The sequence below is a fragment of the Phoca vitulina genome, unplaced genomic scaffold (assembly GCF_004348235.1).
Source record: "Phoca vitulina isolate PV1807 unplaced genomic scaffold, GSC_HSeal_1.0 scaffold35, whole genome shotgun sequence".
In the NCBI taxonomy this organism is placed as follows: domain Eukaryota; kingdom Metazoa; phylum Chordata; class Mammalia; order Carnivora; family Phocidae; genus Phoca; species Phoca vitulina.
This window is the reverse complement of record NW_022589738.1, coordinates 14,526,107-14,540,016: the sequence shown is the minus strand read 5'-3', so window position 1 is coordinate 14,540,016 and position 13,910 is coordinate 14,526,107. Positions and strand designations below refer to the sequence as shown.

At 38.7% G+C, this 13,910-nt stretch overlaps 2 protein-coding genes across 14 annotated transcripts in view; one reads left to right on the top strand and one right to left on the bottom strand.

The window, feature by feature from the left end:
• CASK (calcium/calmodulin dependent serine protein kinase) overlaps positions 1–13,910 on the top strand; it is a 346,895-nt gene that overhangs the window by 186,681 nt on the left and 146,304 nt on the right. The window lies entirely within an intron of this gene.
• GPR34 (G protein-coupled receptor 34) lies at positions 5,453–12,819 on the bottom strand. Its single transcript, XM_032426585.1, has 3 exons — positions 12,576–12,819; positions 11,835–11,923; positions 5,453–7,575 (listed from the first exon to the last, which is right to left on the bottom strand). The coding sequence occupies exon 3, from the start codon at positions 7,494–7,496 to the stop codon at positions 6,360–6,362; it is 1,137 nt and encodes a 378-aa protein (XP_032282476.1). The 5' UTR covers positions 7,497–7,575; positions 11,835–11,923; positions 12,576–12,819; the 3' UTR covers positions 5,453–6,359.

The following is a 13,910-nucleotide window of genomic DNA, read 5'->3' as shown; positions in this document are numbered from 1 at the left end:
CTGCTTCTCCCTCTGATCCTCCCCCTCTCATGCTCTCTGTCTCCCATTCTCTCTCTTAGATAAATTAAAAAAAAAATCTTTAAAAAAAAACAAAAAAAACATGAGCCGATGCTCCATTTCAGTTGTAATCAGGGAAGCACAAATTAAAACCACAGGGAGATGCCATTCACACCTACCAGATGGGCAAAAGTTAGTAAATATGACAAAACCAAGTATTGGAAAACAACTCATGTCTCACTAGACTCATGTCTCGACTCATGTCTGTCACTAGTGGGAGAGGTGTATAAATTGGTAAAATCACTTTGGAGAGCGGTTTGTCACAACAGAGATCAGTTGCGGATGCGCATACCCTTATGAGCAAGCAGTCCTACTTCTAGGTGTCAACCATAGAGAATTTCCACACATGTGCACAGGGCGTGCAAGAGACCATGGTTTCTAATAGAAAAAGTGGAAACCACCCAAGGGCCCACTGTCAGTGAAATGGAGAATTGAGCTATTGTTTGTTCCCACAGTGAAACACTGTGTTATCAGTGCAATGAATGAATGAGACCTACATATATCAACATAAACAGAAATTGAGTGAAAAAGTTACAAAAGGATGTAGTAGTAAGATACTCTTTGTGTCCGTTTTAAAAACAAAAACTAATGCATATTGTTATATATACCTGTGTTATAAAAGTATAAAAATGCACATCAGAATGATACTACTAACTTCAGGAAAGAGGATACCTCAGGATGAGCTTTAGTGAAGCTAGCTTTGAGGGTTATGTCTGGGTACAAGAGAACAGTTAAGCTAATAGGGCCAAGTGTTAACATCTGTTCAATTTGGGTGATGGGTGCTTGCTGCTTACTGTATTGTGTTTTCCCCCTCTTTTGGATGTTTGAAATGTTTTAGAACTAAAAAAAATGATACATGGAATGACCCCACCAGAGTAGAACTGTAACAGTTGACTGTGGATCCTGCAATAACTGTATGACTTACCAAAGCAAAAAGAGATTCTATGTATCATCCACACCTATATTCAAACTCTAATTAGAAACTTCTTCCAAATCTCATCTTAGGATGGTTCTTGATGCATTTCCTTGGCCAGAAGCAAAATTAATAAGGGTGAGGTGCTCTAAAACTTTATTTTTCCCCCATTCAGCCTGTAGGCTTTTGTACAAGATTACTGTCCATGTTTCAGGCAGAGTTTTCCCAGAGTGTGCAAATGTGCCACAGCTAGAAAACCAGTCTTTAAGATTTTGGCTTTTTGACCTCACGCAGTTTGGATGAGTGATAAGCAGAATTTTTTGTCCCAAATACATAGTTTTTTTTTTTGTTGTTTTGTTTTTTTAAAGACATCTCAGTAGTTAACCATTGGGCTTGGGCAGAAGGAAATGAAAACAAAAAGGAGACAATGCCTATGGAGTCAGAGTCTAACTCACATCCCCTCCTGTGTAAAAGGCAGTTTTCCTTACACCACTGCAGTGTAGATTAGGTGATGATAATGTGTGTCCAGTGCCTAACAGTGTAAAGGCACATATAACATCTCTATTTATAATATAAATATCTCTGACTTTGCTTCTCATTTTCTTGCATGTGAACTTGAAAGGGGGGAAATAAGAGGCATAGCAGAAGTTTAGGACAAACCTAGCACTTCCTTTCCAGCTCTGAGTCTGTCGTTACCACCCCACAGCCAGCCCTCCTGTCTTCATCTGCAAACCAGACTGAAAAAAGACGTGGCCTCAGCCAACGTGAGAGCGTGCCTTGGTTTCCATCTCATCTGAGATGACACAATTCAGATTACATTCTGAGTTTCGAATGCTTTCTTCTGATAAAAAATAGAAGTGCCTTGGCAAGTTATGGCATCTGGAGTTGGTGCCTGACCTAAAAGGCTCTCCTCGTAGATGTCACATCTGTTGTGAATGTTTTTCCCACTCTGTGCTTTTGCATTTATGTTTGTGTGTGGTTTTTGACAAAAAAAAAAATAAGCTATGCATTTTCCCTATAGTTATTTCTATTGTTTTCTTAGTAGGAAGTTCTTTCCCATCTACAGATGAGTTAGTCACCTATTTTTAAATCTTTTCATGGTTCCATTATTTACATTTAACAAGTCTAATCCACTTCATAATGTTTTGTGTGTGACATGAGGTGAGGCTGTAAACTGACTTTTGATTAATAAGCACAGCACTTTTTATTAATCCATCCCTTCCTTCCCCTATGCTTCTCATGTGTCTCCCTTTATTTGTAGTGGTTCTTTCTGAGGGAGGGAAGTTTGTCACACTCAGGATTTCAAAAATCCACTTAACCCCATTTTGCAAGATTCTAGCACATCTTGAGTAACAGAATCTTAGGTTTCCCTCTGATTGTTCCTGCCCCTACTCTGCTGAGAGACATTAATTATGTCATATTATCTTCTCCTGTATCATTGAGGGTCTGCTTAGAGATGTGTATTCTGTTCCAGTGATAAGCTTATCCTTGTATCTGCTGCACAGAGTTCTCCTTATTGAAAGATAATATATTTTAATGGGGCGCCTGGGTGCCTCAGTTGGTTAAGCGACTGCCTTCGGCTCAGGTCATGATCTCCGGGTCCTGGGATCGAGCCCTGCATCGGGCTCCCTGCTCGGCGGGAAGCCGGCTTCTCCCTTTCCCACTCCCCCTGCTTGTGTTCCCTCTCTCGCTTTCTCTCTCTCTGCCAAATAAATAAATAAAATCTTAAAAATATATATATATATTTTAATATCTGGTAAAATAAGTTTCCATTCATATTTCAAAAACCTAGGGCACCTGGGTGGCTCAGTTGGTTCAACGTCTGCCTTCAGCTCAGGTTATGATCTCAGGATCCTGGGATCGAGCCCCGCATTGGGCTCCCTGCTCAGCAGGGAGCCTGCTTCTCCCTCTCCCTCTGCCCCTCCTCCTTGCTCATGTCCTCTCCTCTCTCTCTCTCTCTCTCTCTCTCTCTCTCACACACACACACACACACACACACAAATAAATAAAATCTTTTTTAAAAAAACCCTTAAAAAATAGCCTGTTAATATGTTTCTGCAAAATCCAGGTTGCTTGTTGGGAGAACTCTATTTCATGCTGTTTTTCTCTTGTGGGTAACTTTCAGTAAGGCTTTGATTCAAAGAGTTGTAATTTTATTAGTTCTACTTTTATACTGGCAGGACTGAAGAATCCATTTTAAAAAGAAGTTGAAAATAAACCCTTCTGTACTTGAACAAAATTTCCTTTTTCTGTTGACCTGATCCTAGAAAGTTAACCGTCATCAAACCCAGCTCTGCACCGAATACTTCTCCAAAATAAACAGCAATACTCAGCATTGGGTCTCAGTCTGGCAGCCAGGCAGTTAATTTTGCCCTTGTTTAGTTTTGCGTATGTGAGATGCTATTTAGAAACTTGTTCTGAGTATCTTTTGCAAGGTGAGGATATGTATATACTTGGGAATTTCCTTTTTCTGCATGCTTCTAGAACTAAACGTTGGGTTGGGGGATGTAGGGACAAGTGTTTCCTGCTTGCAAACACCAACACTCAGTAAGAAATAAAAGATTATATATAACAAATAGGCTTAAATTCAGTAAGTCAGTAGCATATTAAAAATTTACAAACATTTGCAGGATTCAGGTTACTCTAAGACATGTTATTAGTGAAACTTCTGTCAATAAACAAAATCCATTATAAACTTAAGCTCAGATTGACTTTTATCAAAATTTATTTTACCACAAATATTATACCAAGAATTAACTCAATGTGCTTTTTAATTTTTTTTTTTTTAAAGAATGCCATTGTGTGGGGCACCTGGGTGGCTCAGTCAATTAAGCATCTTTTTTTTTTTTTTTTAAGATTTTATTTATTTGTCAGAGAGAGATAAAGCACAAGCAGGGAGAATGGCAGGCAGAGAGAGAAGCAGGCTCCCCACTGAGCAGGGAGCCCGATGCAGGACTCGATCCCAGGACCCCGGGATCATGACCTACACCAAAGGCAGACGCCCAACTGACTGAGCCATCTAGGCATCCCAAGCGTCTGACTCTTGATTTCCACTCAGGTCATGATCTCAGGATCGTGGGATCTGCCTGTGTCAGGTTCCATGGCTTGAGAATTCTTTCCCTCTGCCTCTGCCCCTCCCCCACTCATGTGCACACACGCAATGTAATTTAACCATTCAGGCTGTTATGTTTATAGTAGAGACATGTAGGGATATAAAATGCTTACCAGTAATGTAAAAAAAATTTTTTTTCCTTTGAGAACATGAGGGAAAATTTAGTATGGTTATATTTTAAAACCATACAAACAGAAATGCCAAATTTCAGTTTGGTGGTATTTGCTAACGTTATCAGTGCAAAGTAATATAAATTTTTTCTGAGCTGCTAATTTTTCTGCAGATTTCCATTTTTATCCTCAAATGATTCTTGGGTTTTTTTTTTTAATATAATTCTGCTTTGACCTGGTCTTTATTCAATCAATAGCATGCACTTACTAATATACGGCCGCGCACTAATTGTATACAAGCCAAATCTCATTAAAATAAATTTAACCCTAACAAAATTCTTCATACTCTTTAACATTGATTCCCCAGCCATTGGCCCACCTGAAGTTTGAAGAATTATTCTAACTATAAGAAATTCTCCTACTCTGTGACAAACTTATGAATGGATCCTTGGACTTTGTCATAATAGCTTTTACATATTTACTCAATGCCGTTCTGGTTCTCTGTGTGACCAAAAAACTGAATAAATGCTGGACAAAGTTTTAAGAACAGTTGCCTTATTACATCTCTTGATTACAATCATATGATGTCCTATGCAGCTATATCGAGATACATTGACTAGGAAAAAATAAAATACACCCAGTTTTTCAATTCTGTTAAGCACCCCCTCCCTCCCTCCCTGTCTCACTCATCTGCTCATTCATTCACTCATTCAATTATTCAACATATACCTATTGGTCACCTGTGTGCCTTGCAACACACTAAGTTCCCAGGAGCCCTTGCTAAATAAGAGCGCTTTCTCTTAGAGCTTACTCTCCAATTAATTTTGAGCATACATGAAAATTTCAGAATTTGCTCCCTTTAATTCTAATCTATAAGTTTTCTTTATTATAAAATATTTTGAACACTCAGCAATATACCAAAAATAATAAAGCAAATACCAAGTACTATCACACAGGTTTAACAGACATTAACATTTTGCCATGTTTGCTTCAAATCTCTCCAGCTATAACCATTAACTTTAAGTTGGTGTGTTATGCTGTGGATATTATGCACATGATATACTTTTATTGCGTATCTATAGATCCATAAAGAATATGGTATTTCATGTGTTTTTGTATTTTACATAAATGATTTCACATGGTGTATACCTTTTTGCAGTTGGGTTTTGGGGGGTATTTTTCTATTCAACATTGTTTTTGATAATTCTCCATGTTGATGCATGCAGGTGTAGTTCATTTCATTGAAGCGCGGTGTAATACTCCATTTTGTGAACAGTTTATTTCTCCATGCCTTTACAGATGGATACCCAACTTAGGTTGTTTCCAATTGTTTGATATCATGAACCAACAGTTCACTGAGCATCATTATGTATAAGTTTTCTTATAAACATGTTTGAGTGGTTCTGTCAGATGTATACCTAGTATCAGACTTGGTGGATCATAGGGTGTGCCTATTTTCAATTTTACTCTATCAAAGCATGGTCCAAGATGGCTGAGTCGCTTATAAATCTGTTTTAAGTAAGGTGTGGGTTCAAGTCCTTATTGCTAGGCTATCAAATTCTTAGCTCATCTCTTGTTTGATTTTTACTGTACAGTATTTAAATTCTGTCTATTTGATCTAAAGAGTGATAGATAATGGGTGATTTCATTTTATAATTAGAATTTATGATTTCATCTGTTATAAAGGTTTAGGCATAAATGAATACAGTAGCAAATTATACAGGCTCTTTAAATGAGAAAGAACATGCATTTTCTAACATTTTTGTCAGTCCACCATTTAACTTACTTTTAAATGCACTTTAAATTAGTATTAAGTGCTTGATTTTGAGTAACTAGGTTAGTGACTTGAGAAACCATGACATTTTAATTATTCTGTTGTTAAAACCATAAATTTCAGTTAACTTTATAATCTATGTTAAGAGTGTTAGCTTAACAGCATATTTTGAAAAGACTTTACATACAGATTTAAAATCTAGTGATAAGTATAAGCTTTTCTTTCCCTTGAAATAGTTCACAACTAAGCAAATGAAATATCACAAGTAAGCAAAGAGCTTTGAGCAGATCTGAACTTTGCAAATGCTAGAACTTTGTTTCATAATTTTTAGTTCTTTAAGGAATTTAGAGGTTGTATTTTTTCATCCTTTTTAATGTGTTTACCGCAAGTGCTTTAAGAAGTAGACTGAATTTTAGCTGCAGCAGATGTATCATGCAGGGAGTATCCTGGTTTAAATTCTGAAGTGCTTTCACTTCTGCTCGCTTCCCCTTGAAATCGTCTAGAAAGAAGTTGGCACATTATTTTGCGGATGTTACTGGACATCAGGAAATACATGACTGGATCTAAGCAGCTATTGAAAGATGAGAAAACCAACATGATCTCATTGGTTTTGTGAATGATTTCCTTCCAATAGCAAGACGGCCTATTTAGCTGTGAAGATATATAGACAAATCGGAAGGCATGATAGGGAACAAAACATACAGTAAAAATGATAAGTACGATAAAGGAATTTCGGGCTGTTTTGGCATATTTACCAGAGTTGGGAAATTTTGACCTCCTTTTGGAAATTCTCAGTAGATTCTTGCCGATCTTAATATATGAAAGGATTATTAGTAAGAAAATTAGCCAGAACATTACCACAAGAACGTAGTTAAAAATTGCTTCTCCTTTGGCATTATGCTTCTCTCTATAATGGAAACACACTGTGGAATTATGATCTCCTTTCTTAAGGGTTAAAGTAATCATAGTTAAAAATCCAGCAAGAGCAACTGTCCATACTGTACAGCAAACGTAAACACTTTGTTTGGTTGTTACTGCCCTCCGTTGTTGTATAGACCGATTAATTTTTATGTAGCGATCCAAACTGATAAATCCAAGCAAAATAATGCTAATGTACATGTTCATATAAAATAGTGTTCCCACAACCTTGCAAAGGATCACACCAAGTGTCCACTGGTTCCCGTTAATGTGATACATTATTCGGAAAGGCAGGCAGAAGATCAGTAAGAGATCTGCAATGGCTACATTCAGTAGGTAAATCTGTATGGAATTTCTTTTGCGATGGATACCCAGAAATACATAGAGGGCAATTATGTTTCCAACCAGTCCCACGATGAAAATAACAGAGTAGGATATTGTTAACAGGCTAGAAAGTAGTTTCTCATCCATGGAACAGGCAGTAGTAGTATTTGGGTCTCCTGAGAGGTTCAGCGATTGGTTGCTGCGATTAGCCATAAAGCTGCATTTCTGGGAGGAGGAAGGCCAGCTGCGGGCTGTAGCATTCAGCATTGTTACCATGTGACCTCTCATTGTCCGATGTAGGGATCAAAAAGCGGAGGCGCTAAATGACATGTTCCTTGTGTGTAGCTTTTATGTCTTCAGATTTTTCCTACAACAGAATGCAACATCGAGTCATTTGCCATTTTAATAACAGTCACTATAACTCGAAGCCCAAATAATAAATCATTCATTTTTAGATGTGAGAAACTTTAACCATCTACACTAGGTATATAGCAGCATTACAGTATCACCAAACAAGCAGTAAATGTAGTAGAGTCTTAGGGAATGTCGTGCTCTAACCTTTCCTATGGCTGCGGTATACGTTCAAGGTTTGTTTTATTTAAACTTCCATAGGGAGTTTGTTCTAGGAATAGAGACGGAGGTGAAGAGAAATGACAGCTCACACTGCTCAAAGATAAGGGTCAATTTCCCTAAAGGTAGTTACAGCCATGAGTGAGCTGGGCCCACTGCTGACCCCTGCCCAGCTTCCTGCCTTGACGCCTTCCCTTGGATATGGCAATCATTCATTTTGACAAGGGCTACCACACAGCATAGGACAGATAAACTGTGGCAGTATTCCAGGGTGGGAATAGAGGAAAGAGTCCTCAGTGTCTTCCTTTGCAACCTAAGACCGAGTTGGGTGTATTAAAATCATTTGCCTACAGGGCAGGCAGACAAAGACCAAGAGAGCAGAGCACCTGCCTCCTTAAGCAGACTATTCTAACACTGCAACAGGAGAGCAAAGTAGCCGAACAAAACCAAGTCAGGTGGCAACGGCCGCCAATTACGCCAGGCAGTCTCCTGACCTAGAAACCTAGAGTGATAGTTAGATGGAAAACAGGATGTGCATTCCAGGATTTTGAAATAACTAACTGCAGCTTACTATGCCCTGGGTTAGGTAATTTGCAACTGTTGCTAGAACCTTATAAGAGATAGAGTGTGGATTCCACTTGTTTGGGCGGCAGAGAATGTTAATGCTACCTGTTCTTGGCCCTTTCCTGGGCATTGATTGCTATGAAGAACTCAGCCTGGGAGGCCATCATAAGGAGCTAGAAGACATGGAGAGAAGGTTCCAGGAGGTCTCATCCCTTTCCTTTCTTAGAGCGACTGCCCCTTTTCTCTACAGCAGCATCTTAGCAGAATTAACATAAAGATGTTCAGAGCAAGGTTACCAAAATCAGACCTAACTAACTCTGTGACCTTGATCAAACCAACTAATCTTTTCTAAGCCTCAGTTTTCTTATCTGTAGGAATGCACAACGGGTATGAAGAACTTAACCCTAGCACGTAAAAGTGCTCCATGAAAATTAGCTTTAAAAAAAAAAAAAAAAAACCTTTGGACTAATCTCATTTTAGTAAATATTTCACACCTGGCTAAATACTACATGGAAAACAAAGGTGAACAAGACCAAGATCCTGCTTTCAGTGAACGTTTTTGTAGGCACGTGCATTCAAATTCTGAATGCTATAATGTAAAGTGGATTTGAATTATAGTAACTTCTTGATGTGGCATGGTACACAGAGAAAAAACATTTGGAAGAACTTAGCCTTTCTTAAAATTCTATCTATAATTTGATCAAGAAGAAACCATGTCACTGAGGGTAAAATTCCAGTTTAAAATGTTGTCAAAGGGGGGAAAATTGATTCCAGGAAAGAGGAACCAACTGGTGAAGCGGAAGTTATGTAATCCCTGGTAAGAGCCTGTCTGCAGGGTTCAGGTCCTTGGAGGAAGGGAGGCAGGAGGACCAAGTCTAGTCTGTCCTGTGTCTCAACTGCAGGAAGACCAATGTCGGCAACATTTATAGAAACTTACAGGCATGCTTCTGGTGATCTGAGATTCTAAAAGGAAAGGGCCATCTAGGAAGAAAGGCAGGCTGCCAAAAAATGAAGCTGATAAATGCGATCTAGGTTACCAGGAAGAGGAAAAGGGTGCCTGAAGGAGGGATTTGCATTGTGTGGTTGAGTGGGGAGTTTGCAGAAGCTCAGGTAGAAACCTCTCATAGCCCCCGATGAAAGGGAACTTGATGGCAAGTGATAGGATTTTGAGAGCTCAGATAGCCAAAACGACTGCGAGGACTCCTCTGTAAGTGGTTCTTTTTTTTTTCTTTTTTTTTCCTTCTCCCGTGCTGTATTTTACACTCCGTTAGGGTTAGGAACCAAGTCCTTTTCATTTGCCTCTGTGTACCAAGTGCTCAGCCCAGTAAATATTACTGAATGAAAGAGGGAAATCAGTAGAAGAGTAGGTGAAGTTCTACATGCAGATCTCAAAATCAGCAGTTCAAGTACAGGAAGGGCTTTAGCTGCAGTAAGAAACGAAATTGCAATGGACTGTGGTTGCTGTGTCGGTAGCGCGCTGCAGCTGCAGCAAAACTAACCCCCTTCTTTGGTTAAATTCATAGATAGGGAGTGTCTTAAATGAAGACCATTACTCCTCATCTGAAGGGTGTTACTGCCAGCTGGGAGGGCCTCACCTGGAATGCAGTGTTTCATCCCAGCAGCACACTTGGAAACTGCCACAGAACAAAAGGGGACAAAAGCCCAAATCATGTCATAGGACCAAGCTGAAGGAAACAAGCACCTCACCCTGGAGATGGATTTCACCCTGTGATCCGTGTTTTCAGAAAGCAGAACAAGGACTAGTAATAGAAACTGCAGAGACAGATGCTGCCTCCTGTTAAGGAAATGTTGTTATAGAATGAAACAGTCTATCTTGGGAGGAGGTAGGGGTCTTAGCACCAGAGATCTCAAGACTACCACTGATTGGGTGCTTTGTAGAAAAGATTCTCGCTGCCTCTCAATCTGGGCTGCATATTAGAATCCTTTTGAGGGCTTTTTAAGGATACCAATGCCTGGCTCCAACCCCAGATCTTCTGATTTAATTGGTCTGGAGTGGGCTCCAGGCAAAGGTTTCCTTTAAAAGCTCCTCAGGAGATTCTAATATGCAGCGAGAATTGAACCCTTGAGCTAGATGGCTGGACTATTAACTAATACTTATTTAGCAGTTGCAGTGTACCAGGCACATTTATATTACTTCATTTGCATAATCCTTATTGTAACCTTGTGAGGTAGGTATTACAAAAGAGGTAGTGAGGGATCAAGAGGTTGTGAACTTTACCCATGACCACACAGCTCTTAAATGGCAGTACCCAAGCTGGGACTCAGATCTGCCTAGCTTTTAGGGTCCATGATCCTTTTCGCTAAATCTCACTCCTCCTAATCACATAGGATCAGCATTTTCTTTTTTAATGCTGAGTTATGTCAGCAGTAATTAGACATGATTCCTTTAACATTCTCCACATTAGCGATTTTTTAGAAGATTTTATTTTGAAGTAATCTATGCTCAATGTGGGGCTCAAACTCACAACCTCGAGATCAAGAGTCACATGCTCTACCGACTGAGCCAGCCAGGTGCCCCTCACACCAGCAATTTTAAGAAGAGATTATTATACCTTCTAGCTTTACTTCTTTGTAAAAAAGTATTACTCTTTTCATTTGCTCTGTCCATTTTAATAAGTAAAGAAGTCCAGAGTTTACAGAATCACAATCATTCATCGGAATGTTCAGCGTATCTCCCAGAGCATATCTTTTCAAACTTACTTCTAGGCCTGAGAGCCATCATAAAGATAATTCTAGAAAGCCATCATCAAGGTATTTCTACAAAGCACATATCCTGAAACCATTTGCCCCAGCTCTAATCTGCCAATAAAATAAATTAATAATAGTTGGACAACGTTGCCAGTAAGCCTTTCTGGTTTTGCTTTATTTGTAAGCTTAAAGCAGATAAAGCAAAAGCAATGCATTTGTTTAAATACTAATAGTGGCCATCATTTAGAGCCATGTATTAGATGGCTAGTGTCCAGTCATTTATTAACAAATTAACAGATTAGATTCTGTTTTACACTTAATGGCTGATTTTTGCCTTCTTTACAATGTGTCAGTCACTCACTGTTCTTAAGGCCATTTATTGATGTTTTAAAAACTACTCATTTGATTTGTTAAGAATCGCCAACGAGAACAAGAAACAAACCACTGTGTTCGCATAGTGGACTAATTTCCCGGTGGGCATTACTTGTGACTTGTGTGCTATATTGACACAGTCACAGTGGTTTTCTGAGAGTAGATGGTAAAAGGTTTTTTTTGAAGGTTGTTACTTGACAAATCCTGAAGTTTGTTCCCCTGTGTTAGTGCTGCGCTGTACCCAGCACCACCACCCCCCGGCCAACAGTTTTCAACTGGCTCATGTCGGAGCTGCTGTACTGGAGGGCAGCGCCCAGTACTTTCTGCTGTGGTCTCCAAAGAGCCCAAGGTTTTTAAATGCACTCTGGGTATGTTTGTGAAAACATCGCATTGCTATGTGAAAATACATACCTATTTGGCAATGGCAGCAATCTTTCACTGTAATTTGACTTGCTGGTGACCGAGTCTTTCAGGCCATGCTTCAAAAATTGCATTAATTGCTGCATACAGAATAAAAATTGGAAGCACGTTACTGTGGAAATAATACTATTAGTAGTTCGTTAGGTTTTGTTAAAACTTAACTGTGTCTAAAAGAAACATTTAAAAAAATTTCAGTTGAATTAACTAACACGTATTTTGCTTTTTCTTTTTTTTAATATTCACCTTATTTACTTCTGAAACACCAAACTTAAAATTTAGTTCATCTGGCAATTACCATAAAATAGTAACAATATAATAAAGTACAACTGGTGCAAATAGGGAGGCAGCAAAACAATAAAGTTAATAAGTGATAGATCATTTAAAATACATTGGAGATAAAATTTGTTGCATATGAACATAACTCTTAATGGGTTCAAGTAGCTCTGCAAGTCTTTATGGCAATATACAAAAGACAGTATAACCAATGTGACAGTATTAATAGTATGAGCTTCAGTACCCACAGTGACCTATAGTACTTCCAGTAACTAAGAAGACAGCCTCATTTTAAGTCAAATCAAGGCAGAGAAGTATCATTCAAGCAGTTTACTCAGGTCTCTAAAAAGCAAAGCACTGCTAGTCACCATGAAGCAGGTTTCACTTTTAGTATTCAGATAATCAAATTTTAACTGAAATAATGGGTCATTTATAGAGTTGAAATCAAGGAGTACTCACAGGTCAGGCTCTCATGCAGTAAAAGGAGCAGAACCCCAAGCTTCCCTAAACACAGAGACTAGTCTTTGTATGTCAGCTGGGCTCCTCCATCCGGTCGTGGTACAATTGGTTGAGGTTGTCTTTTTTTTTATATTTGCATGTGGTAATAAGTTTTTTTTTCCCTTTTCTTTTTTCAGTATGCCACCCATCCGATTCCTTGTGAAAATGTTCAAAAGCCCACCAGCATGCAACCATTTTATTTGTAAGCTCAGTCAACACTTCACTTTAGAAAATTATTTCTATCTTTTATATGAATACCTTTCACCTTCACAGTTGTGGGAAGTTTGCCCTTATCCCCCAAATAAAGAAGTTTTATAAATTCTAAGCAGAATTATGCATTTTCTATTTTTCCTAAGAAACAAGGCATAATAAGCACTGAATATCTGTTTCTTTCAGGATTCATTTTAGAAATTAAGTTATTCACATAAAATGGCAGTCCTGTATTGAACTGTACTAACATCAGTAATGAATTATTTTATTCCTTAGTTTTAAGTTTTATTTGATCTGTACATTATTTTAGTAGATTTTCATGTATCCCTTTAAGACCTTGGGTATATTTTCTAAAACAATGTTACAGTCTTAGGACTAGATGAGATTTGTGATGGTATTCTCCCCTTTTTATCACTACGATAAACTCTCGCAAGTAAATTGAAATCTCTGTTTTAAAGAAAATAATGAAGGGGGGGCGCCTGGGTGGCTCAGTCGGTTAAGTGGCTGCCTTCGGCTCGGGTCATGATCCCGGGGTCCTGGGATCAAGCCCCACGTCGGGCTCCCTGCTCAGCGGAGAGCCTGCTTCTCCTTCTCCCTCTGCCTGCCTCTCTGCTTACTTGTGCTCTCTCTCTATCTCTCTGTCAAATAAAATTTAAAAATCTTAAAAAAAAAATAAGGGATTCTACAGTTTTTATTTTGGTCCTCGTCCAGTATTTAATGACTGTCTGTCCATCTATGTAACTGCTGGCCCTGCAGTTTCATGGCATTTCCTTTTTTTCATTGTCATCTGAAATGAAAGATTAGTTTTTATCCTCCCCATAATTGTTACCCTGCAGCTTTGTTTACCCTAAATAATATTTAACTCATTGGGCTTTATCTAACATTCTAATTATTTCTGGGTACATTTACTCTCCTGAACTCATATTCTCCAGAGCTTTTGGTTTGTTATGAATATGACACATGGGACAGAATATTTTAAAATTGCTAGAATGAAAATATTTCGTAGCTCTTCCCCTTAGAACCCCTGAGAAGGAAGAGGATTACTGTGTTGGTCTGGCAGGAATTTTGTGTGTGTGCGGTGTGGGA